The sequence below is a fragment of the Ceratina calcarata genome, unplaced genomic scaffold (genome assembly GCF_001652005.2).
Source record: "Ceratina calcarata isolate Rehan_Ccalc_2016 unplaced genomic scaffold, ASM165200v1 scaffold39.2, whole genome shotgun sequence".
Taxonomy (NCBI): Eukaryota; Metazoa; Arthropoda; class Insecta; order Hymenoptera; family Apidae; genus Ceratina; species Ceratina calcarata.
The window spans coordinates 3,470,815-3,498,328 of NW_017162322.1; the positions used below are offsets into that span (position 1 = coordinate 3,470,815).

At 49.3% G+C, this 27,514-nt stretch overlaps 1 protein-coding gene across 5 annotated transcripts; it reads right to left on the minus strand.

The window, feature by feature from the left end:
* LOC108626128 (protein tyrosine phosphatase type IVA 1) lies at nt 1-27,514 on the minus strand. Of its 5 annotated transcripts, none has more exons than XM_018026616.2 (7): nt 27,381-27,514; nt 17,723-17,814; nt 4,198-4,542; nt 3,611-4,111; nt 3,396-3,527; nt 3,141-3,307; nt 1-3,059 (listed from the first exon to the last, which is right to left on the minus strand). In XM_018026616.2, exons 4-7 carry the CDS (start codon nt 3,725-3,727, stop codon nt 2,948-2,950), a joined length of 528 nt encoding a protein of 175 aa, XP_017882105.1. In that variant the 5' UTR covers nt 3,728-4,111; nt 4,198-4,542; nt 17,723-17,814; nt 27,381-27,514; the 3' UTR covers nt 1-2,947. The 5 variants fall into 5 exon arrangements, with proteins under 5 accessions (XP_017882105.1, XP_026670298.1, XP_017882102.1 ...); XM_026814497.1 differs by having other exon boundaries at nt 17,704-17,814; XM_018026613.2 differs by lacking the exon at nt 17,723-17,814.

Genomic DNA, 27,514 nt, shown 5'->3' on the forward strand with positions numbered 1-27,514 from the left:
TTTTCCATTGCGCTAACTCGTTAAATTCATTTATTTAGTTTCTTCTTTTTGTATAATCGATTCGAAAGGAGTGACTGTTCTTACTTCATTACGTCGGTTCAAAATAGAGGATTTTTCGCTATCTAAGTTGTTCCTGCGTTTTCAATATTCATAAAACAAACTGGAACACTTATTTTAAACTTAAAATACAATTATATCGTATAAATCGATTTGTTTTCACATCATCATCATTTTTAAATACATGGCAATTGAAAAAGAATTATACTCCGTCCATTTTTTCGGCCGTTTTCAATTTGAATTTCTGACAAGAAAATTAAATTTTACAGAACGTTTCGATTCAATTCTTCGAGAACGAAAGTTTACCTTCATTGTTCTTTAAATTTCAATACTCTGTGAGTACTCGGAATAGTCGACTTTCAGATCGAATTACGTGCCTAGATACAATTTTAAATAAGATCTACGAATGCCCATTTACTATTTGATTCGAAAATGCGGGCTGCGATTCTTCCTCGACCATGAAGATGTTCTTTCAATCGTCATTTTCATGGGTAGCTCTCGAAAAGCCCGATCATCAGTCCCATCTAATTTTTCGACGACTCTTCTCTAGCAAGAAACGTATCACAGATAAAAATTGTTCACTCACGTATTACGACTACTTCGGTACGAAGTATCACCGCTTGAAGAAGTGAATCGAACAAAATCAAATTTCATACGATAAGAATTATTGGTCGGCGACCCATCTCGGCGACGAATCGCCGAGAGGAGACACACCTCAAGTATCAATGTTTTAAAAACAGAAATGAATCGAAGATGAAGAATGAACCTTGAGAGAGGGGAAAGAGAAAGAACGGTTCACCGATCGTGACGGTTATTAAAAAAATTATCTAAGGAAAGAGAATTGAAAAAAAATTGAACAATTAGAAAAAATTATTCAACTTCGGGTCTAAGGTTCGATTAATTCTCATTTTTTTTTTTACGAACATCCCTCGTCCCATCCTCTGGTAAAAAATATTGCAGTTTTTTTAACATTACAAAAAAGGAGCTGTACCAGGTTTCGAACTTCATTCCGAGTCTGCGATCACAGTGAATGTACGACGGACACTTAAAAATTATGCACAAAACGGACGAACGCCTCGCGGCAATTGAATTCATTGTTAGCCGACGGTATCGCGGGAAAACGTCGTTCTGAATCATTGATCGTTGATCGTTGATCACGAAAACGAAGACGAGAAAAATACGTAAAAGGTAATCACTCTCCTGTACGCGACAGCGTTCAACGCGGAGCACGAGGAAACGATCTCGTAAACGTAATTCACGTATCGTGATACGTACAGAAAGTACGTACATTCACGTTGAATCGGCAGACACGTGAAATGATTCTAAGTATTACATTCATTATTTTAGGAGTGAATTTTTTTTCTCTATCTTTTGAACACAGTTTAGTGTGGCGTACAGCATCACCGACAATTTTACCAAAATCGTTGGTACGATTAGAATATATGCTTCACACAAAACGCGTATGCAGCCTTTTAAAATTTATCGAATAAAAGCAGATGTTTCGTGTTGTTTAAAAAAATTTTGGTGAAATTGCCGTTAAGCTACGATAAAAGTGATATATAACTCTGGAGTGATTTTTCTTTTTCTTCTTTCTTTTCCTCGCTTTGTTTCTCGCAATATTTCGTTATTTCAAGTTAACGCAGATTCCAAGTCCAGTAAGAGTTAAGAACACTCATCGATTCGGCATGCCATTGGAAATGCAACGCAATTGTTTCTCCCACCTGACGTTCCGTATCCGTGTTCGTATTCGAAGATCGACGTCCGAACGTGCTTGTAGACCCTTATCGTGTTTCACATATTTTGTACAAATCGTCTTTCACAAGTGTAGGAGGTAAATACATGAAAATACGTGCAAGTTTCACGTGGATCGCTAATAATCTGTATCAAATTTAACTTTACGGTTGATCGGTATAAAATGGAAAACAGCGGACACTGGTTCAACGACCGTTGATCACAGCACGTTATCTAAGTTCGCGAAACTCAGTCAAATTGATTAACTATCATACAAATGTGAACAGCGCCAGGCTCCGTTCAGGAAAAGATTTGTTTCAAACGATCATCGTGTAACGATCGAAAACAAGGACGACACGAGTCGATTTTTCTCGTTATGCGCGAAACATCCTCGAGACTCGGTGCGAGACGAAAGCCAATGTTCAAAGACCATTATCAATCGTTTCGTGTGTTCAATTATCGTGGAAAACTTAACTTCCTGTTTTCTTTATTGCACTAATTTTTCTAAATAGCCTAAGTTCGACGACGATTAGGTACAATCGCAGTACCAAAGGAACCGTTCACTTTGTCAAAAATACCGCTGATCCAAAGGTGCCCCCCCTTCAACCTCGCATAAATAACATATCGACCGACGTTCAAAAGATTAATTCAAGCAACGTATCGCGTGTTCAATTGGACCAAGTAAATGCAGCCTTCGAAAATACTTGTATGCGCTGAAACGAGGCACCCCGAGTAGTAACATTGTAAAACGCACATGCCGATCCTCTGTTCGTTTCATCGTTCGTCGTACAAACGATCAGGTCCGTTCGAATTCTATTAACCATCTTTACCACGACGACCTTTTTATGCCTGTTCTACGGCGTTCGGTGTTAATTTAGTATCAAAAATAAATATAAAAATTCCATGAAAGAAGAGTGGAAACGATCGTGAAGCGATCGGTACTTTCCTTGAAACCAGTTTACGGTTTACGCGGGAGAATCGGACAGTGCAAAACATGCAATTTAAAATCGTCTGGTAAAGTCGTTCGGTTGCATTTCCATTGATAGGCCTTTCAGAACAGAGTCGATACAGTGTCTCTTGTTACCAGGCGCGAAGACCTATACACTTAGGTATGTACCAATCAGTATGAATTAGTAACTTTTCAAAGAAATCGTTTGATCTATTGGACGCAACAGGAGTTCTTCTGTCCATTCTTGAGCTTCAACCGAGACTTGGGACGATACTTTTCAAGATAGGCCAGCTGCTTCGAGTTGATGGCGCCTCGTCTTTTGCTGAACAAACGTAAATCGGTTCGATGAGTCACACGGCCTTGTCTCGCGTACAAAGGATCAAGAATACTGAATCGTACTTACTCCCTGATCAATGCGACTGCGTCCTCGTACTTGAGTCCGAGCTCGATGAGAGCCAGAGCGACCAAAACCGGTGCTCTGCCGAGCCCCGCGACGCAATGTACCGCCACGCACGCATCAGGCGACTCACGGAATCGGTTCTTCAGTAGTTCAAACCATTCGTCGATCACCTGAAACCGAACACGGTCGACGTATCATCAGATTCGAATCCAACCGTAGCGTGGACTCGGTCGTTCGAAACGTTACGATCGTACGTACTTCGTTCGGTGGGAAGGTGCCATCGTCGAAGACCAGATCTATCACGTTGATCCCTTCAGCTTTGAGTTCCTCAACTTTGTACGTTGGTTCACAGACCCTCACTACTTCTTTGACATTGTGCTTTTTTAATTCCTGTCGGAGGAAGAATGAGTATTAATCACCGCGCAGAACACCGCAGAAGCTGGGGTCTACGGAAAGGCGAGCGACAGACGTACTTGAATGAAAGTATGAATGGTCTGATCATTGGGCCGATCAGTAATGAGGAACTTCATGTTTTTGTATTCGATCTCGGCGGGCTCTGGTCTTATGTCCTTCACCCTCATGTTGCTCATTTCCTTTTGCACGGCGAGAGAAAAAGAACTCCTACTTTCCCTGTGGATCGCTCTAACTTCTCACGTCTCCAAGGATTCTGTACGTCGACCGTTTCACTTTACCTTCTTATTTTCTGCGATGTGCCACACTATACGAAGCGACAAAGGCTGGATTTTGACAACTTAGCCCATAGGTGTCAGTCTTATAAAGTTGTTTCTCATTTAACTAATTGAATATTTTGTTATTTTTTTACAGAGGACAGAACAATGGGTTCACATGTAGACCTCGAGAAGTTTTGTCAAGGTGCGGATTCCTTCGAAGGGGAGAGGACTACGTTACATTAGGCGTTGTTGATATGCGACCGAGTCCCACTCGGGATTCTTCACTACGATTCGGAAGATTATCTGAAAAACGAGAATTGGATCAGATTCCGATGATGACGACGACGACGACGACGACGACGACGAAAATTCGTCGTATCGGCTCTTACCTATTTGGCACTGGCTGCGCCTGGATCAGGTGCGCTCAGTAACTACGATGCTCGCATCTAATACGGTAAATTAACAATTGATACTATTTAATTCTTCCTACGTTCCGCGCGATGACTAGCTAATTGATTCTCTGACTTCGAGGCAATGATCCCGATATATCATAAAATTCCTTTTTCTTTTTGTTTCTTTTGCCCAATCAAAGATGTTTTCGATCCCCTCTTCTTCAACAGTGCTTAGCAGGTTCTAAGATGCTCGGGCGTGTCTCTCTATTTGTGTTGAGCCTGGCAGTATTCTGCACTATCCAGCTGAAACTCCATGTATGTGAGGATGCACTCACCAGGAAACTGCAACATAGACGAAGAAACGTTCTTAGACAATTTCGTAGGGTCGGCGGACCGCATACAAGCAATCGAGACGCGAGTACGTCGATTGTCTTTCGAGCTGACAAATAATCGCGTCGCTCGGCGAGGGCGGGGGTTCAACGAAAAATACAAACGCAGTACGATAAATTCGCAGTTGTAAATAAGATTCTATTTCGGTGCATAGCGAGATATTCTTATCCCACTTGCGACAACGGACCGATCACAAGTCGTCGCGTACGTATGACACGTGCCAAATCTTGCGTCAAACCATTGTGAATCGGCGAACGCGTACCCAATCTGCCCGGTAAATTCATTACGGAGAGGAAAAACGACATCAATTTATTCTTTGCGTACGACACACGCGTGTCACCGTAACGACGTTAGACGTGACGTCTCGAACCTCGAACGAGATCGATCAAACGGCAAGAGTTCTCGGTACCGCCGACGGATCGACGCGGCCCGATCTCTTCACGCGATCCACGCGTACTTCTCTTTGTATCTCGACGCTCGACGGTTCGAGAAACGATTCGAGTTATGAGGACGCGTTCACGATAGAAACTGACGTAAAACGTTGAAACAGAGGACGCGCGTCGTCGGAGCGTGGCAGTGCATTTTTTAAATCTGTGGTGCTACTAGAAACGTTCGAACAATCGTCGAACAAACACGAATTTTCTCTTTATCTCTGGCAGGAGCACGTGCTAAGCGAAAGAGACGGTGAAGACGCGCAGAAGTGCTTCCGTCGTCTCGTGCACCGGGTGGTTCCGGGGATCGCTGATCGTAAATAGAAATGTCTAGGTCAACATTCCGGGAACGGAACGACGCTACTCCCGACAGAGACTCGTTCGATCGACGTCCTACCACCCGGGGACGAATTCGCAGCGGTCGATCGAACTTCCAGTACGTTACCCCCGTTCGTCACACGGAAGACGAACGCGATCGAAGAAGAGACGAGAGAACGCGTTCGAAGCTTCGTCTTGCGAACCGTTCGTCGGTCGGATCTCGCGGTCGAACGATTTCACGCACCTGGAACTACCCCGAGGTCTGCGACGGATGCGGAGAGACCCGGCCGTGTCGGTGTCGCGCGACTGAAACGAATCGTCTCTTCGCGGACGTCGACCAATTCGAAACGCAGATCGGGAGAGACAGGTATAGCGACGGGGCGGCACGCGCCGTCGTTCCGTCAGGACGTCGAGACAATTTACGAAATGCCTGTTTACGTAACGAGAGGTTCCGTTGCGCTCCTCGAACCGCGATGGTGGACAGGAAAAAGTGAGAGCGCTCGAATCGACGTACCGGAATAACCAGAATAATTGGCAGCCGGTAGCCGACGAACCGGGCGCCGACGTCTCCGCAAGCTTCCCGACGCGTCGTCACAAGGTCGGATTAGTCTCGACGACCGGGCCCTTTCTCACGGCCGTTCGCGATCGACGATCGATCGAATCTCTTCGTCTCCTCCGACGCGTACCCGTCGTCGTTCAATTACTCCGCGAGTTCCAAGACCGTGTCGTTCGTCACGTCGTCACGGATCATCGCGTGGAGCACGAAGAATACGAACGCGAGATAGTAAAGCCGGGTATTCATCTGAGCACGAATGCGAACGAGGCAAGGCGAGTCCGAATGAGCATACATATGTGGACGTGTAACCGAGGCGCGGCAAACTGCATTCGGCTGTTCGCCGCACAGACTGAGGCATTCGGGACCCGAGCCGATCGGAGTCGGTACTTCAAAGAAAAATTTGGTTACGTATGGACGGCATTCGTGTACGTTCCACGTACCTTGCCTATCTCGCTGGATCATCGTTCACTGCGTTCGCTGTGGATCACTGTCTCGTTCGTTGCCTCGGCAGACTTCGTTCGCGAAGAAAAATTTTACAAACGAGACAAAACGAGGCATTTGTTCGGACTCGCCTTGCCTCGTTCGCATTCGTGCTCAGATGAATACCCGGCTTAATAAATCTGAAGCGACGAACAAAGGGGAAAGAAACAACGGGCAGTCAGTGAAAGGAGTAAGTACGCGCGGAAACCCGTGCCTCTGCCAGTTTGCCTTTACCGTTAGCACCTATGGTGGTGGAACGTCGCGCGCTCGTGAAAAGAAAAACCTCACCGAGATCGACCCAGAAACCTACATTCGACCGTGGAACACGTTGGCCTCAGTGAAAACGAGGTACGCGTACACGTATGCGCAGACACCGATCATTTCTTTCGCGCTCGTCCATCGCGCACAGGTGAAACTGGCGTCTGCTCTGGCGTTCTCTGCGTCAGCGTCTCGTCGATTCGTCAGGTTCGAAACCCGAACCGAAAATCGATCGATCCTGCGATTCCTCGTTTCGCGTCGATCGTGCGAACACCGTAAAAGGGTTTCGGACGACTCGACGAAACGAAGGTGACCCAAGGTCCGACGTCGTGCGAGAGCCAGTGTCCCAGTTCCGCGTGGAACGTCTACGCGCGGTACCTACCGACGTTCATTCGATTTTCGTTCGATTTGACGCCGGGATCCCGAAGACCAAGTCCAAGTTAATGGTCGAACGAAACGTAAATGGTAAACGGCACGGGGGGGAGTACGTATGTCTATATTTAAAGTCCGCTGCTTCGGGCTTAAAATATCCCGGGAAGAGAGGCAGAAACAGTGACAGACAGGGAGGGACGAAGTGCACCGCGCGCACTGACAGTTCGAACGCGGCGGTGGTAAATAAAATTCTGTTTGCCGTATCGTCGTCGAATTCGGCTGGAATTTACTGGACGTAAGACCAACACGGAAGAGACGAGAATCGGGGTACGACTCTTCCGAGTTTCGCGTCTACGTTCGAGAAAGTTCCCAGCCGGCGAACCGGCGAACAAGGAGATTCATTGTCAATCATAGTTCCGTACGTACGTTCGAGGGTTCGCGCGTCGTTCCGCCGCGAAGCGATTATCGGGCGACGGGAAAGTGGAAATACCGATAGCGATTGGGTGAAGGAAATTTTCTACTCCCGCGTCACGGAAACGTTCTCTCCCGATCGTCGTTTACCGTCGATCGTAACGAAACGAGTCTCACGATGAAATTCTTGTCTAGAAACGAATTCTTATTCTGCCACCGCGTCGGATACTTGTTTTATATCGTAATTGAGAACAATCGGAACCGTGAGAGAAAAATGGTCGATCTCGAGGCAAAAAGTTGCACGCGTCAGCAGCAATTATGGTCATCACATTTATCGAGGTGCGCGGCGTTATTACTTCTGATCGAGACCGGCACGCGTAGATCGGAACGGCGGCACGTCGGCTGGAAATTGATACGAACGCATTGAAACGCGACCTTGTTTTCTTGTTCGTCTCGATTCTCCTACCTCCAAGGATCTATCGAGTAATCGTGCACGCTTCCTTCTCACACCGTTCGGATGAATCTCGAAACGGCGACCAACGTTCTACGGACGAACCAAGAGAACCGCAATCGAGATCGAAAGAGTAGCCTCTCCTCTCGCAAAGTCGTAGATAGACGAGGGTCTGGCGAAACGTTTCGCTTCCCACCGTTACTACTGCACCTCGGCACTGATAAGCTCGACGAGAGATACAACTATAAAAGGTTAAACTGGTTTCGTGTTACGCTTGTCAATCGTAATCCCTTTCTGCTGCATTCTTTTTCTTTTGTTATGTTTATTTACAACTTTATACGTAAATTTACGTATTTATGATTAGTCTTAGTTTTCTTTCTTTTCCCTTTTTTCCCCCTCTCCGTTTCCATTATCTTTCGCCCTTTATTATTATTATTATTATTATTATTATCAAACGAGCACGACGCGACGTCGAACGCGGATCGGATTTTCTCAAATTTCCTCCCGCTCGCGGTCCGACGGAGATGGTGATTTCACCCAGGAATTGAACGTTTAGATTCCACGAAATCTGGCTTTACCTCACCTTAGCAACCGCCGTCGCGGAAGACCCAGCGAGTACCGAGTAAATCTATCGGGGATGAGTCACTGCTCCGATAAAAGTACACAAGGCCTTTGAGAAACGCATGTTCCCGTTACGCGCGAAATCTTATAGTTCTACCTGCAGGTGGACTCGTTCGAACGGAGATCCGACGAATAGTGCGTTTGGTCATTAACGAACATGATTTACCGTGATCGACAGTCAATTCTGTTTAAACGCGTAAACGACCGACGCCGGAAGCGCATCAGACGGCGCCTACTCGATCGATCGATCGATCGAACGTATACTCCGTGATTCATGGAACTTCTCAATTATGCACTGATCGTTTGTCACTTTGTGAGAAAGAAAAACGAGGAGTCAGGATTTAATTTCATTCTTAAACGTGTCATCGGTCGACGCCGGAAGAGGACGGCGCCAACGATCGCGCGGTAACAGTGCACGTTCTCGCGACGAGAGGAAAAAAAAATTCATAGTTGTTCGTCCGCCGCGACGACGGGAGGAAACGACGCCGATCAATTTACGAACGAATTACGTCGAACAGAGATCCCTGCGTGGGAACGTAGTTGAAACGTGCACTTTTCTAATTTCGTTCGACTGTGCGGTCGATACTTCCGACCCCGTTTGAAAACAGTCAAACGACGAGCGACGTATCCCGGCGACTATCGTAACGTCGCGCGTACGAGAGGATTCGAGGAGCAAACGCGCAGTCACGGGTCACGTGTAAGTTCAACGTGCCTGGAGAGCGGGCCATCGATAAAAATAGTCGGAAACTTCGGAACGATTACGACGGTGGTCCGATTTGAGAGGCGGGTCCGAGACGAACGGTCGGCGGACACCGCGTGACGAGTGCGTATGCTCCCACCTGCCGATTCCGCGTTCGGCTGGTAACGACGACGGGGCCGTTTCGCCGAGAGAAAAATCGGCCGATCGACCACACGTACGTACGCGTGTACATATACGTGCACAGGCAGATAACTACGCTGTTCTGGTCGAGACCAGTTTCGATCAATTTACGCTTCAACTACGGGAAGACGTGGTACCGCGTGATCTGAACGCGTGAGTCAGCCGTGGCTCCGCATTTTTATTTCAAATTCTACTGTCGCCGAGCGGGTAACGAAGGGGCCAAGAGTACGTAGAAAGCACGCGTGGCGACGGGTCGACGGAGAAAAAAAGGAAGTCAGACGTCGGGAGAGACGCGCGAGCATCTAGTTCGGCTCCCCTTTCGCGGTGTATTCGCGACCGAAACAGAGACCACAAACAGCTGCTACGTTTGTCCGACGTTTAAATGTCGACGCTTTGCGGTATCGTCTCGGCGCAAACACAGCGCGCCAAAAACTCGCGCACCGACGTTCCGATGATAATTTAGTCGCTGACACCATTTTCCGACCCAAGATTCGATCGTTCGATTCTACCCGTGTGTCTCGCGGACGACGAGTACGTCGGGGTCTTTCGGCGACGTTCGCGCGTCTTTTCACGTTTACACAGATCCGCTCGACTTGCCCGCCAAGGAATGCCTGCGACCCGTTTGCCCGCCCGAGACACGTGAACGATTCGACTCGAATGCGTCGCTATCTTCGACGTTCCGACGATCAAACGTCGAGTACCACCGATAATTGTAACGTGCTCCGTTGCACGACCACGAAATTCATTGTCGGTCGACCAATCGACCGGCGGGATCGTGCATTCATTCGATATCGTCTCCTCTCGACCGTGACCTTCGAATGGAAATTTCCACCTGAGAAAATTCGTTCTCCGCGACGAATCGCCGATGCGCGTGCCAACGAAATCATGAATTCCCGTCACGGAGTGACGCGGGTGAACCGCGATCGTTAAAAAGAATTTCACCCGATCGTTCGACTCGACTCTTTTACGCCGTCAGCGACACATGAATGGGCCATCGCGTATCATCGGCTGGGTCCACGTGACCAAAGAGAGGGAGAGGAAGCGTGGTAACCACGAGACGAGAGAGGCGTACCTTAAGGTCATCCGACGACCCGGGATCGATCTCGCCGCGGTGAACGATCGTGTTCGAGCGGTTTATCGGGCACCCGATCGTGTGCTCGCTCCAAGCGAAAGGAACGCGTCGCACAGTTGGGTAAAACTCGAGCGCACGACGTACGCCGGTGAGTCACATCGTACGAGCACCACGTCGACGCGCACTGGGTGCCTTGCACGATTTCACTACGCGTCGAAATTCGTCGTGGCGTCTCATAAAATCTCCTTCCTTCTCACGCTTCCTTTCGATCCGAGCCGGATCGAAAGCACGTTCGACGAACTTCAAGGTGTACGCGCGTGCAACCACTCGAGCTTCGCCTCGCGATTGTCTGGGCGACGTTCTATACTCGCGATCTGCACGACGAACGATCCTCTTCGGACGTTGATTAGGATTCGTGAACGGTAATCGCGATTATATGACTAACCGGTGGGTCGAGCGAACTCGCGGACGAGAGGATGTCGCGTTGCTCGCGTCGCGACGGTCGCCTCGAATCTGGGCCAGCAGTAGCGCGGCGGATGAAAATAGCACAGACAGCTTTTGCCCTCCTCGACGCGGTCGCCCCACTCTCGCTCGCCGCTCTCCGTCGTCGACCGTGACGCTACGCCTCGTCGACCGTCGACCAATCGCAGCCGACGATTCCGTTGTGACGTCGTAACGACGACGACCGCGACGAGCGACGTTCGAACGCGAACAAGCCGGAATCGTTTTGTCGCTACTTCATGATCGTGACTCGTCGATCAAAATTTCTCGTGTAAACGTGCACCAAAAGAGAACGACGTTGCCGACGATCAAACGACGAAAGGGCGATGACGTTCGGTGCACGTTCGAGATACGAACGGTAGCAAATACGTACGTAAAGTGCGTGATTCATTTTCTCGATTAGCAATGAGAGATGAGAAGTTGCGTCATTTCGTAACGCATTACGAGAGCGAAGGTTTCGTTACGACGTCGCACGTATCGCGAGTCGATCTCGTTTGGGTAGAGAACGTTCGATCGATCTGACGATTCATTGGCAACGATACGTCGGTCTACGAACATTAATTTTTCCCGATATCGTTGACGCCGATTCGACCGTTGACACCGGTGGATCGAGAAATTAGATTGGAAACGGCGATCAATTATCGATGCTTCTGAGTGAACGAAGAGAAGTACGAGACGCGAGGTACGCCGCCGATGTTTGCTCGAGTCACGGGAATCGAATCGTACGAAACGAGCAAAGAATCAGCTGCCGTCGTTAACGACGCTTCGAAAACTATTTTATCAGCGACATCACAGAATTTGATTCTGTTCGGAGAGACCGTCGGTGGTGGAACATTCGTGAGACGATCGAGTCAACGACGGACTTGCCGGTCTCGTTCCTCAGCCGTAATGAAACGCACGTTTCACCTGCGATCCCGACACTTTCTCCTCCAGCTCTCGGCACACGGCGGACAATAATTCTGTTGGCAGGAATTTGAGAAAATCGCGATTTCGTTCGATCGTGAAAGTGTCGGCCAATTCGATTGAGATGAAACGTGACGAAACGAATCCGGATAGCGGCGAGACGAATGCACCGAACCAACGACTGGAGTCAGCGGACGTTATGTTGTGGTAATGTCAACGGCGCGTCTTCTGATTCAACGACTGAAATGTGATTACGTGTCCAACAATGGAAAAGGAAATACCGTATTTCCTTTGGCAGACTCTGACGGCCGAAGGTACACAATTCGCGAGGAAGGCGATGTATCAACTTGGACATCGACACCGTCGCCGATATCGATTTTTATTACGAACAAAGAACAGGAAATCGTTTTTCGCTCTCGTTAAAACGCGTCGTCTTACTTCTCACCGATTTAAAATTCCTCGGACTTTACGCGGTGGTCGCGCCGACTCTCTCGTCGACGAGGGAGGACCGAAGAGACCGTCGCCCAAAATTCTCCTGATCCCAGAGAAATCGAGGAAAATCCGAAACAAGACGAGATCGACGCTTGGAACAGTGCGGGCACACGACGCGACACTTTCATCAGCCGAACTGCGGAGCTGACACGGAGATATACGATTTCCCGTGGTCCGACACGGGTTATCAGCGATAGTTTCCAATCCATAAATAATATTATGCACATCTTGGTTGATTCTGGGAAATAATGGGACTGGGAAGGAGGGCTTGCCCCTCATAAATATCAAGTGTGACGAGTCGCGCGACGCAACAACTGCCACCGCCAACGTTACAGAATTTAGAACCCCTTAAACGCGAGATCGTTTCACCTTTTCGCAGTGCGACACGATCGAGGACGGCAGCGTGAACAACGGCAATCGTTCATGTCGTTCGTAAAAATAAATTCGCGTTCCACGTGATCTCGTAATAATTTCGAGGTGAGTCGCGTGGAAAATGTTCAATCTTTTACTTGAAATCGACGACAATCGCGCATCGCCAGCATCGAAACGGTGAAATCGGACGGAAGAAGGAGAAAAACATGTCACGGAGCTCGTATTTCCAAGACGCGATGCTCAAAGGAACTTTTTAATGGCACGGAAGCTTGGCGATGACGGGTAAAATGTTACGTCGACGGCCAACTCTTCGGAGAAGAAACGGTATTAGTGAGAAAATTGTTGGAACGAGACGATAACGAAGAAAATTCGATGGACGAAAAATAATTAAACTAGGAGAATTTTCCCACTTGCCGTGAGTGCTCGACGCGCACCGTCGAGTACCAACAAAAATTCCACGCTCCCTCCGTAACGAGACCACCGTGTGATTTCCTATTGTCGTTGGACGAGTGACATGTTTATCTTTGCTCGTCAAATATTATGCACAAACAAAGACCGTATTTACATCGCTAGCAAGCGATCGCACGATAACAAAGGCATGTACAAAAGATAAGACAGCTTCGTTTAAGTAGCCGTGATCCACTCCGCCTCACTCCGCTTACTTATACAGTGTGCACGGATTAAAACTTGGATCAGACTCCGTTACTTGTTGCGTCTGATTAATTTTACATCGGTACGGCATAACTTTTATCTCGTCTCAAGAACTCGTCCGAAATTATCAGCACCGACGTAACTTTCACCGACACAGATCTCGATCGATCGAGTCCACGAGGAGTTCACCTAATCTTCCCCTTACGATTCGTCCAGGTAGAATTCAAAAGTGACAACGAAGGACCAAGTTTAAAAATCTCGCATGGTCCGTCGATCGCTCGACGCGGTCGCACAGAACGGTCGCAACGACGACGACGACGACGACGGGGGAAACCGGCTGACCGAGCAGCGGGGATGACGCGTGTCGGAGCGTGCAACGTTACGCGTGGTACCGGCTTGAAACGGGAGGCCGAAACCAGAAACACACGGCTGAAACGGTTCAAGACACGTGAATTACGAGAGAGTTCGTGTCTCGAGCAAAGGTTCGACCGAGCGGACGAGACGAGGCATCGGCTGCAATTTTTGCACGTGGACGTTAGAGAACGCGACTTCAGAGGTCGGACCGTCAAGGGTCGATGCGTATCGTCTCGTAGAATCGCCAGGAAAAGAGTCGTGAACGTAAGGGAGAACGATGCCCGACCGTTTCGAGTGATAAGTGCGAAGGTGCACGGGACGCACCGCTTCCCCTCGTTGCAACCGATGGCTCTTTCGGGAAACCGAAGGTAAAAGTGGCGGTGCACGAGCACGATACTAATTGCACGCTATTGCACAGCGTTGCATAAGATTGCATAGTTTTCTGTGCCGACCGCATTGCGCAGGACCGATGCACGTTCCTGGGTAGGCACGCGTGCACCCGTTCGAATCGAAGACCGCGCGTCTTCGTCCTCCCGTCTCCGATCGGTTCGAGGAACCAGGACTCGCCGCGCGGTCGATTCAATCTACACCGTGTTATCAGTAAAGTCACTTGAGACGCATCGGCGAGATTCACGATCGAAGGACGATTTTCACCCGGTGAAGCACAGTTTGCCCAAGGGCGTTGCTCAGATATTGATCGTCGAGTATCGATCGCGATGTATCGCTGACTCTACGCTCGACCGAATTACATACACCTGGGATCGAGCTCGAACCGGCGCCGTCCTTGCCGCCGATGGTCTTATTCAAAAACGACCTTTCGTCAGTAAATTTTTATGGAACGTACCGATTTAGCTCGTGTAACGAAACCTCGGGTCGGCCGAACGTGTCGCTCGGTCGCGTCGGGTTACCTCGTATCGGAGATTTATAAATAGTTCTTTCGAAGGGATCAGAGAGGACGCGCTCCAAGAAAAAGTTGACTTCCCGAATAGACCCTCCCGAGCCTCGGAGTCTGATCTTATACTCTCGTCGACGATCGTCAGCCATGCGTCCACTTCGTCAAAGCGCGGAAGGATCCGACGAGAGTTCACCGTCGATCGAACGTCGCCGGTGACGTCACTGGCCATCCACCCGTTCGACGGGGCGGCGGGTCGTGACGTCGAGCAATGACGTCAGGGAAAAGTGACGACGTCACGGTTCGGGTCGAACGTAGCAGTCATCCCACCCTCCCCCGTGTAACGTCTCCCAGTGTTTGCAATCAGGCGGTGGAAGAGGAGATGATATCGAGGGGTGGACGATCTCCGGGACAGCTGTAGGATTCACCACGATGCTGCGGTACGACGCGATCTCGAACGAATGCTTTCGCGACACGATACTAGGCGAAGAACACGCAATTACGACACAAATACGTACGGATGGTACAGAAGGTGGATCCGACGAACGTGTCGAGGAAAACGTTGTCAAAATTAATCGAACCGTGAACATCGATCGAATCGAGCCGCATTCCCTTCGTCTAATTTTGCTTCGTCGATCGCTTGGTTGCGTCCCTTTCATCGGCACTCGGTAGTTCAGTTCGGAAGTAACGGAAGGGTGCGCGGTCTAACCGAGTTCGGGCCGTCACCCCTGCCGGTTCACCCTCTCGCTCGCGAGGTTCCCGGGCACACCCTCGTCGCCGGAGCTCCTCCAGGCGACGAACGGACGCGGAAGGGCGATAGAACGACGAGCAGCACCAAAGGGCGACGGACCGCGGCCATTAGGCCGTGAATGCTCCGACGCAGCTTCCGCTGCAACGGGCTCCCCTGTTAATCACCATCTGCCGAGCTCGCGAGCCTCTCGTTTCGAGAGGACGAGTCGTGCAGAAGCCGCGCTCATCTCTCTCGCCGGATCTCGTTCGGGGAACGAAGGAGCTCGAAACGAGCGGGACGGACACGACTCCTCGAATCAAGCTTTCAGTCAATAATTTGGAAACTGATTTACGGTCGAACGATCTGGAAACGCAGCGGCCACGTTTCCTCGTCGTTGGCGCCTACAGCGAAAGAAGTCACGGTAGCGGAGAGTTTCAGGTGCTCGTAAAATCGATATCGCAACTAGGACACTGGGTCGTTCGGTGAACGATGACAAGGGGTTACCTCGAGCCGAAGGATCACCGCCGATAACCATTGTGGAGTGAGAACCATTGTGGAACGAGGAGCGGGAGCGACTCCCCGAGGTGACGTGGCCAAGAATAAACGGCCCTCAAAACGGCGAACGATGAAATTCACGGAAACTGTCCAAGGGGATGCAAACTACTACGCGGAAATTAAACTCCGACGAAACAAAAATAGTAACACGATCGATGGAATCTATTACGCCTACGTCAGATTCATCGAAACGTACGCGACGCCACGTGTTGCTGAATTTTAAGCGTAGAATATGCGCGTTCAATTTCATGTTCCTGGAACGAGCGATAGAGCTGGGTAAACGTTGGGGAGAAAACGTAGGGGACGGAGCGATCGAGTAGCTATAAGATATGGTAGTAGTCACGCTCGAGTGGCCTCGAACGACCAATTGATTTCGATCGTAAGACGGTATCTGTATGCGTCAAGAGCGTGGAAGAGAGTGCCGACTTTTGTTCAAATTAAAAACGGTAAAACGTATTAAACCATCATGGAACGTGCTTATATTTTTAGACGAAATAAACATTTAGGAATCGCGCCGCAACTTCGATCGATCGTACAATTTAACGAAAACGTGTTTATCGCGTCGGATAATCGGAAATGCTTAAAAAATTCGGGGACCATCGGCACACGGATCGATTTATATCTCGATCGCACGCGTACGATCTGTTAATGATAATCTGAATAAGTAATACCTGAAAAGGTTTGCACTGTCGTTGTTTCTGCCGCAGCCGAAGGATGGAACCGTGGACACGAGCAGCTAATTGAATTTATGCAGGAGTTCGAAACGCATTAAAGTTGCCAACGGCGGCGCGGAGAGCTGAGGCGTCAACGTCGCGGCCTCTTCTTTGTACACACACACACGCGCGCACACACACAAAAGATCATGCATGTACCATTAGCATTAATTTGGCCGTTTAACCCCCGTAACGCCGCCGCAGCAGTTAACGTCACATTATCAAATGTTAAGCGCTCCAAGATTCCTAGAGACATAAATTCTATCGTTTTCCGAGGACGGCGGCAGGTCGCTCGAAACGCCCGAGCAGAATCATGTTTCGCCGATTATTATTTCACCGACCGGTCGTCTGTCGCACGAACGTATCGAACGTTCACCACGATTTTTCGATCGAAAACCTTGAGTTCGAGTGTCTCTGTGATCCACGTGATCGCAACAGATATCTCTGATTCGAACAACGTTACAACGATACGCGTTGGATACGCGTTCATCGGAGAAGTGAAAACACGAATTCTTACGCGACCAAATTAGAATCGTTTAAATCAGTCGGTGTGTCAGTTTGATGAAAGAGGCGTAAAGAAAATTTCTGAGAAATCGAAAATGGCAGAGATCGTGAGACGAGACCTGGTCTTCCGAACTCTCATTTGGACTTGCGACGAAAACGTGAACGGCTCGTTTGGACCGTTTATACGATCGCTTCTTTCGAGTCCTCGGGAAGACGCGACGTCGGCGCGATTTCGCTGATTAGCGAGACACGTGCTCTAGCTTCGACGCAATTGTTTCGCCGCGCGTCGTACATCGCGATGGAATCGACCCTCCCCGAATTCGAAACGGGCGACGGGCACCCCTTCGGAATCGAACCCGCCGGGGTGCCCCCCGGACAGTGGCGAGCGGTCGAGCAAGGTCAGTGACATCGGTCGTCCGCCGTCCAATATCTTTTTCATCGTGACACGCACACGCGCGTACACGCGTCTTCTGCCAAGGGTGAAATCGCACTCGCACTTCTTCTTACCATTCTGTCCCTCTAACTTGGACCGTTTGCAATTCCTTCGATTGCATTTCGACAACGAGATTCGAAAGAAGAATTGTTCAAACTGTTACCTGTGCAACGTGCGTGTACCTGTTTAGCGTCCTAAAAGGGGAAGACGGGGAAGGGACGTGCGCAACCTCCGGTCAGTGCGTCGACTAAGATCCATAACTGAAGGTAATTACCTGAAATCAAATAAAAAAGTGGTTTCGTCTGATTAAACAGAAGTTCAAGTGGAATCATTAGTTTGTTTAAAGAACAGTCGATCGTTTTGTATCGGAATCGTGTGTTTAGGTTCGGAACGGTTCGTCCCGAGCGATACAAAGTGAGAACACACGGGCGGGCAGGCGTTAAAACCGGCATTACAAGAATGACCGTCGCGTCGGGGTGAAAATATCGGGAAAAATATCGGGAAAAATGTCGTAGACGAAATCGATCGAAACCATCGATCCTGGCCAAAGTAGCGACGATCAGTCGATGCACGAAACGCCGTGACCCTGCAGTTTCACCGTTCTTCTCTACTCCTGTCGATCTCGTCTATTTCCGGAATGGTCATCGTGTTTTGCTCGAACGTCGAACAACGTGATGTCCACTTAAACGCGTATCGATCGAGTTAATTATACACCGCGACCTTTAGCATCCGTTATTTTCGTGTAATTGCGACGCAACAACATCGTGACCGATTCGATCCGGAAACATAGAATCAACTTCGTCGCGGACGAGTCGCTCGTGAATCGCACTTGGTACTCGCGAAACCGCCTACTCGATACTCCGCTCGTCTATCGACACTGAATCGTTGCTCGCTATTGACTGGCAAGTATGTTTTTTGGCGTCGACGCATCGGTGAAGTGTGATCGAATCACGATCTCGTCACGATTACCTCGCGACGAGAGCTCGTGCTTATAATAGAGGCGATCGGGTGTACGCGCGCAATTCATATCGGCCATCGTTCGTAGGTATAATTTTCGAACCAGGCAGTCGAGGTTCGTGTAAGTCATTCTCAAAGCGATCTGCACGTTGACACTAGAGCGGACCGCTCTGCAAATGAATAGTTTGATCTGGCACCGACTTGTTACAAAATCGTAATGTAGTACGACCATGCCTTTGGTACGCGGTGCCTCTCCGAACACGATCACAGTGAAATCGAACGTTCTCGGATCAAGTAAAATTGTAATCGTAAAATCTTTTGATCGACCGAGCGATCGCCGATATAGAATTTCTCACGCGTACAGATTCGTCGTAAAAGACAGCAGCCGATCGGGTGGGTCGCAAAAAATCGCGATCGTCCTTCGTGCGTGCTCGTCGAACAGGAGCCGAGGAGTAGATAAAGAGAAGCGAATCGGGGAGAAAGAAAAATCGAGACGGAACGACAAAGGTCGTCGGAGCTCGCGCAAACCCCAATTTTTTGCCCACGTCGTCTGGATCGAAGAAGCCGTCCGAAAGGGGTGTCACGAAACCGCTGGTCACTGACCTTGACCCTCCGTAATCGGAATCTCTTTCTCCTCAGAGAGAGAGATGCCGAACCGCGATTCGAGGCGCTGCGAGTTGGACCGTGCCGATGGCAACGCGACTTTTTATTGCACAACAACGAGTACACGCGCCATCCCTCGCTTCGTTCAGTACCTGTCGAAGCGTTCGTTTCTAATTTCAATCGTCGAGATCGCGTCTCGGTGGAGGGGAGGCGCGTCCATCGGTTTTATCGTTTAATGTTTGCGCGATACCATGCTCTCGGGTGACGCAAACAAAGCCGTTTCCGCTGTGGAACAATGTCCACGTGGGCTGCACAGAAGATCCATCGAGGGTGGCCCGCTGCTCACGCTCGTATCAAACGACGCTGTTCAACGAGTCGATCGAATCGTGCTACCGTTACAACATTCTTAGCTTTTCGAATAAATCATGACGATACGCGGTATGAGAAGGCAACGATGTTCCCCACACAGGTAGCAAATCTCACCGAGACGAATCTTTGGCAACGTTCCCTCGAACCAAGGTCTCGAACGTCTTTTTCGAGCGATGTGTCGCGCTCATCGCTATGTGTACCAACTAAATTATTCGAATCAGAAGGAAATCGTACAGGATCTCGTTCGTAGCCAACGGCCGAAGCTACGACTCTCTCTCGCGACATTTTTCGGTAGAACGAGTTTTCGCGATGAACAATCTTAGTCGTCCATCGATCGTCCACGACAGCGAAAAATGCGCGAAATAAAAGTCGGAGGTACTACAGTTATCCACGAAGAATGCACGCATACTATTCTGCTTCTCTTTTTCGAACACTCTCAAAGCGAGCGATCTGAAAATTTATACGAACTCTATTCAGCTTTACAGCTTCTCACTCGTTTAGACCGTCGTTTCAATCGTATCGTCCAAACCCGTCAAGACGTCCCGACGAAACTCGAGGGACGTTTAAATAGATCCTTTCCGAACCCATCTTTCTCGAGTTTCGTTCGATTCCGATCGCTGCACTCGCGTACGACGAAGAAAACGCGACTTTTTCGGCCATGAAACATTTCACCGCGGTGCAACGTTTGCATCCGCCAGTGCTTTCCCTCCAGAATTTGTCCGTGCGTATCCAGTCTTCCGCCCCGGGAATTTTTCACAAAGGCGCGAGACCTGTTCGTCGAGCGTTTCACCGTGTCGCGTCCTCCGCGAGAAAAATGGAGAAAATTGCGGATACGACTTATGCAAAGGTGTGAAAAGGTCGTGTCGTAACACCGGACGAGCGAGAGATTTTTAAAGCGGACGTGCAGTTCGACCAAGACTAATTCAACGATGCGTTTCACGAATCGTTCTCGAAAAAAAATTCCTCGGAAAATCGACGGTGTATCCGTATCTGTGACGCGAAAACAGTTTTCCTTTGTCGGACGAAAGGGCCGGCGTGTGCGTCACGAGCACGCGTGTAAGGCGACCCGCCTTGGCCACCCACGTCGCGGAATCAATTTACGCGACGTCGTGTCTCCGAGGTACGTACACGTGCACGACGTATACGACGGGTACACGATCGGTTCCGGCCTGACGTCCAGACCGATATCTGGCTATCTCCAACGTGAACGGGAGAGATCCACTTTCGAGCGGGTCGCGACGTTCCAGCCAGACGAAACACACACCTGTTCCTTCCTCGAAAGGACGAGACAAAGAGAGCTCTCGAAAATAGACCCTCCTCGTTCTAGTTTTTACGCGCAGCTTTGAATTCGTCGCGACTCGTTTCTAGCCAGACCGGAGGAGCCTGTTGCTTCTCGAACTTTCTCAGTCTGTTGGTCGTTTTATTCCGACCTCCTCCTGACTCGGGCAAAGGTTTCGGTAGTCGAGTTCGTCTCTCTTCTCGCGTGGCCTCGTCGATCGCTCTCGATCGATCGAACGACACGACGACGGACGCTCATTGTGGATCGTTGTCGACGCCCATGCACATTAATGGACCGCACGTGGAACGTTCTCGTACGCTCTACCATGATTCGTTGCAGTCGCGACAGGATTAACGTTTTAATTGGAACGCACAGACGTCTTCTGGCCGGAGCAGCTGATCTGAACCGTATGGACCGTGCCGGGGAACGAGCGAGGCTCCGAACTGTCGCGAACAATTGCGACGATAAATGCGTCGCGAGTGTAGACGATAAAGAGAGCTCCGCCGTAAACTAATTAAAGCGAACCGGTATTTTTTATCGACGGAATAAAAAGAGGGAACGGAGTAACGAGCCGTGCGCGGAAGATACGCAACGTCGTTAACGTTACGGCGCCAAGCTTCGAACGTCAAGGCCGACCAATGTCTCGCCAATTGGAAGTAATTCGAAGGAAATTCTGCGCGTCGAGCCGCGTTCTCCGCTAAACGCTCCCAGCGGGAGTAACGGAACGTAAATATACACGTATACGCGCGCGTGTACACAGCGTTCCTGATCGATGTCCCATGAATCGAACCACCCGTCTTACGTAACTCCGTCAACGATGATTCTGCGAAAACTGTGACCAACTGAAACGCGCTTTTCTCGATGAAAGACGAGCGGACCGGTATCAAACGAGAGGAACCGTGTTTTCGCCGATCGCGGAAATCCTGGTCGTGTCCGTCCAAGGATTTCGTCACGACGTGCAACGATCGTGCACAGGACGTCCTTAGGAAGACAATACGTGATACGTAACACTATAGCAATGGCGAGGATGACGTGGTGCGGTCACGCCTCTGCGGCTCTCTGTCCCGGTGGAACGCGAGAGCCGATGTTACAGATATGGATTTACTAAAATTAAATGTATAACCACAAATACGCCGCCGGACGTTAAGAAGTCGATAGTAATCAGCGACATAACATGATCAGACCCGATCGCAATTAGTTATATTACGAGCAAACAGAACTGGGTTGGCCAGGAATATTAATCAGCGTCTAACGATGTCGACGAATCGTGCGACTAGAGCTCTTTTCGATTCCACCTACTCGACGGTATCGTATCGGTCATGCAACAACGTTCGATCACATTCGTCGTTTCGATGAATCGCGAAAGTTAACGATCTCCGTCGGTTTTTATTGTAAATTCATCTGTCGCGTTAATGAACACCGATCTCCTCGGGTATACACGTAATTACTCCGATTCGATGTTGGGTAACAGCGAGTAATTGATCGCGTATCTGTTTACTCGCTTCGGTCTGTTACGCGTTTAGACGACGCGAGGTCGACTCATCGAGGAATCCGAGGATTCATCTTCTGGGAAACGAACGAAATGTTGATCTCTCGTTCCTCGTCGCGGTTGACCGCGAGAAGTGCTTCGCCTCGGCGCGGTTAACCGGAGAAAGAGAAAGAAGGTGTAACCCAAGACTGCGAGTCGAATCGTCGACGGCAGCCCGTGGACCCCGCCTACGTCTAGTCGAGATAGTAACCGTGACCCAAGGCTCGCACGTGGCAGCGATAAAAAGAAGAAGCGTCCGGGGGAGTATATACGATCTTCGTGAACGACACCGAGGGGTGACCCGACAATTCTTCCATCTCGGCTGTCCACGTTTCTCTCGAAGCGAAAACACGCATTACAGTACACGTATTCGCATGATTTATCACGTGAGAGGCTATTGCAGCTAATGAGCAACGCGAACAGCGTTCTCGTATCAGCTTCGTGTTATGCGCGAGCCACTCCTTGGTTCCGGTTCCGAGTCGTACACCGTTATGCAACGCAATGCAATCTACGCGACGGGAAACGGTAGGCCGAGCCCGATCTGGAAAATTGCGCGCGACATTCGACACTGTCGTCCAACTGTCGGGACTGATGGGGCGCAGCGAAAAGAATCACACGGTCCTCGGAGACGAACCAGCCAAGTGAAAATGTATGAGATAAACGAGTACTACTCGGTCTCAATTATTTCGTTACGTCTAAACCGCGCCGCGATCGAGCCTGTACACCGCGGTACATTTTGTAGCGATCGATCGACTACCTTGACACGATTTTGTCTCATTTTATGCTCGCTGATTTCGCAAGGTCGCAGAGCAAAGAGCGTTGTACAGAAATTACAACGAAGAATAACGATCCCCAAAAAGACGAGTCCAGTTTCTTCGCTGGTCTACACGACGGTTTCGGGAAACCGCACGATTCGAGAACTCGTTTCACCGACGCGGCTTTACACAGAAAAAGGAATTGAAGTGTAAAGGAACAGTGTAAAACCGCGAGCCACGAAATCTCTTAATTCGCCTCGTACATTTTTTAGAACGATTCGTAGGAATTATAGAAGCACGAGGGTCTGAGCCGTCTACGCCTTTTTCCCCCTTTTCCTAGAACGGTGGATTTCACAGGGAGTCGTAGCCACGGCACAAACGGGGTTGCGAGTGACGCGGACGATCGATCGGCATTCACTCGATTGTTTCGCGAATGTTTTCTAAACGTTCCCTTTGTTCCCCATCTCCGGCTATTGTTCCTCGTTGCCGATACACAGACGCTCGTTACGCAGCCACGTTTTGTTTACGTTCTTGCGCGTGTTGCGTTTTTCACGCGTTTCAGGAAAAATGTTACCTCTGATTTTTGGGTAAATCGAACGTGTACCAAGAAACGTGAGGAGAGATTCCAAGTTACGATCCGAAACGTAACGCCAATAGAATTATCCTAAATTTTAGTCGAGAGATCTTCGGTTTCCGTCGTAAGTACCCCCGTGAACTATCAAGAATTTCGCTCCAAGTGTACACAATTCAAAGAGCACGTGTCTTGCTAATCGCTCCGGCGTAAAGCAATAATTTCTCGTGCACGACTCGCCCTTGCCGTTGAACAAAGAAGGGTGCGAACCTCGTTTGACACACAAAGGAGATCGTCGCGAGACGGAAAGGATCCAGTCGCGTGTGCTAAATTTAATAAGCATTACACAGGTGAAATACGAGCGCGCGCGTAATCCGATGTCCCGCGTAAACTATACGCGCACGTGGTCTTGTAAAGCGAGACGCAAGGTGATAACGAGGATCTCTGTCGAGAAAAATCATGATACGCGTCACCCGACCGAGACGAATTCCCTGAACCTCCAGCCGAAAGAGGCCGAGAGCCTGGGTGGTGTTCCGTGGTTCCCTTCGAAGTTGATCGCGATTCAAATTCCCAAAGTTCACCTTTTCTCTTCGATTGAAATGCCACTGTGTCGTGTTCCTAACTTCCGAGCATCCTGTACGCATCGAACGGTTAACGTACACAGCGGTTTTCCTAATAAACCTTGCCGCCCACTAATTCGAAATCGTTTTTAAAAAGAACGATCTTTCGATCGAGAGCGGTGGTCACGAGTCACGAGTCACGGTCAAACGAACGGAGACGATGCGAAAAACGAAAGTATTCGGAGAGGACCGGCCGACGGTGGCACACGTACATACACAAACGTCGAACGAGGAAAAAACTGCACGCCGAACGTTCGTCCTTGTCTCTCTATCCATGGTTCGTGGGAGTGGGTGACGTCATCCACTTCTTTCCGAGAAAACCGACTGGCACCGGTGGCAATTTGTATAAACCAGAATAACAGTCATCGGGCATGGAAGACATTACGGACATTGAACGATCCGAGTGTACACTATTTTTAGCGAAGAGATGTTTACAATCGAGGATGACGTGTGTAAGTTACCCATGTGCGCATCCTAGTTAAGAGTCCGCTCGAACGCACAGAAAACATGTACGATACCGTCGTCGCGATATACTCTGTATATAATTTCGTTTTTGCCATTACGAGACGATCATGTTCACGATGACCATGAAGACACGCGTGCCCTGAACGTCGTTTAATCGAAAAGAATATAATGCGACACGTCCACGGGAAACACATCAACGAGGATTTTTCTCTAATTGGTTGTCGTCTCGTACTGTATTTGTGTCGTCATTCAGTCTTGACCGGAACAAGTGGGAGAGCTCATTTTCATCTGCAGTGCACATGGGTCAACAGGTCGAAACGTTCCCCAATAAGGATTTTTCCTTTTCCTTTCTATTTTATGACCATTGCTCTTGACCGATGGCATGCACCGCCGATGGGCTTGAGTCCCTGACAGGCAAAACTACTAAATTGATCGAAACTTAAACTTCTTCCCAAAAACATTAAAACGATAAATTTGTAGGTAATGTCATAAACAGATCCCGGTACACGATTAGAGTTGATCCCTTCCAATTGAGTATGTCACGAAACAATTGGACATCGAGTTAATGTTCATTACTTGCTTCGTGTTACGTAGTAAGACGCAAAAATACTGTTTGGAGTTGGTCGAAGAATCACAAGTTCGAACGACGTTAACTTTCAGTATCTCTATTAAGTAGTACACGGTGGCTACGAGAGGACTAGCGAAGCTTTTAAAGTTTAATTGAACACGCTTCAAAACCCGAGTTAGAATAAGCCCCCGAAGTAATCCATTGGAAAACTAAAATCTCCCGATTCCACTGACAAAATCGATTCATCATCATCGAGTAAAGCGTGGAATTAACACCGGATTACGGGAATAAATGCAATTTAGATAGGTAAATCGTGTATCGATGATTGAACGACAAACGCGACTGTATTGAAGATAATCGAGGCACGTGGAAACCGCTTTTTACGACGTTCTCTAAAAATCATTTAATGGCAACGGCCAACGGTGAGGAGAACGGCAACCGATAATCATCTTGCGGTATTTAAAGTTAATTAAAACAGTTGCAAATTAATTATCAGCTGGCTAAAGGATGCACGCGCGGCCTTGCCTTGTTATTTGACGTCATTTCACTGACACAACGGATCATAAATATATTCTAATTTATTAAACGATGGATACGCGAAGAGTACAAAACGTTCAACATTTACACTAGTTTGCTACGAATTAGTCGGTCATTTCGGAATGTGAATACAGCAAATACACCGTTGCATTTAATCTACGGTCGACTTGGTCGAGTCATGAATTCGATTGCGTGTGTAACTTTAATGATATTCCTGAACGAGGTGAAACGACGGTCTGGACCCTGACGCCGTTCTAAATTCGTCGTATCGCCGATGGAAAAGATAAATTGTCGAAACTCACTCGGAACACCGATAAGATCCAGTTTAATTGTGTATTCATAAATGCGTTTGTCCAGCGCGATGACCTCCGTGTCGCATTCGATCAAAAACGTATGACCATCCGAACGACGACGGCCGTCAGATGGAAGCGGGATGAGAGAACATTGGCTGTTCTCACAGAATTCGATTCCTGTACGATTCACACGCGGAACACAAACATAAATGCGGACAGGGTCACGTAATCATATAAAAGCGTTCGTAACTCACTGTACCGTAGGTCGTTGTCTCCCTTTGTCTGGTCGTACGCATGAACCTGTCCTCGTTCCCGAGTAGCTCTGCCATCTTAATTCGTTCCGACGGAACGAGCGACATCGCCGAACCTGCCAGCGAGACGACGAAACTCGTTTCGATTTTCACGGGATCGCGAAGTGACCCCGATTCACGACCGATCCATCGGTGGATCGTAAATTAATACGCACTGCTGATTACGTACGCAGTCACATCTTGCACGAGGCAAAACAGAGACACGCGTGCCTAGCTCTGCTGTGCGATCCGCGTGTAGCGCGATCGTACAGTACTACGTGTGCGTAACACCTTGCTGCTCTACGACCTCGACACGTCCGTTACACTCGAAACTCGGAATACTTGGTCACGCTGAACAAAGACCGCGAGCGCAAAAATGGATGCTCCAAACGAACTCTCCACAAGAACTTTACAGCTCTTCCGACCGACGACCGACGAGACGGCGAACGCTCTCCCCGAATTGGTCTAGGAATTTATGGTCCGCCGTCCGTCGAACAATGCGAACGGATCAAACAGCGTCGATTTAGAGGCGTAAGTCGTAAAAGGTTTCTCGTTTCGGTCACAGCGTGTTAATCCAACTACGGTGGGATTATTTCGAAACGGAGGGACACGGACGGGTAAGCAGGTAAGAAGAGCAGGCAGCCAAGCCGTCCGACGGCGGCGCCGGCGGCTCGGATGAGACGCCAGAGTTCGTCGTCCGCGCAAACACACGTATTTCGATGCGTGTAAAAGGAGCGCGTACAGTGTATAGGGTCAGGGGAGTCGTGCACGTATATAGAAAGGCAGGCGGGCGGGCGCGCGCTCGCGCATTCGCACGCAAAATGTTAAACGGGGATATACGTATACGTAGCAAGCGGCGAACACGAAGGGAAGAGAGCACGCAGCCAGACGAGAGGGACACAGCGCGTACAATGATCGACTTTTCGCCATCGGGGAATGATCACGCGCGATGCTCGCATCCGTGAAACCGCGTCTTTAGAACGAGCGTAGCTGATCGACACTCACCTGAATCGCCATACACATTGAATATGGAAGGTACGGTGGGGCGTTCGTTAGCGAAAACGCGACTTCGTAGGTGACAGGGCACACCGAACACTCGCGCACGTCCACGCTCCAAAGCAGCCACTAGACGACTGAGG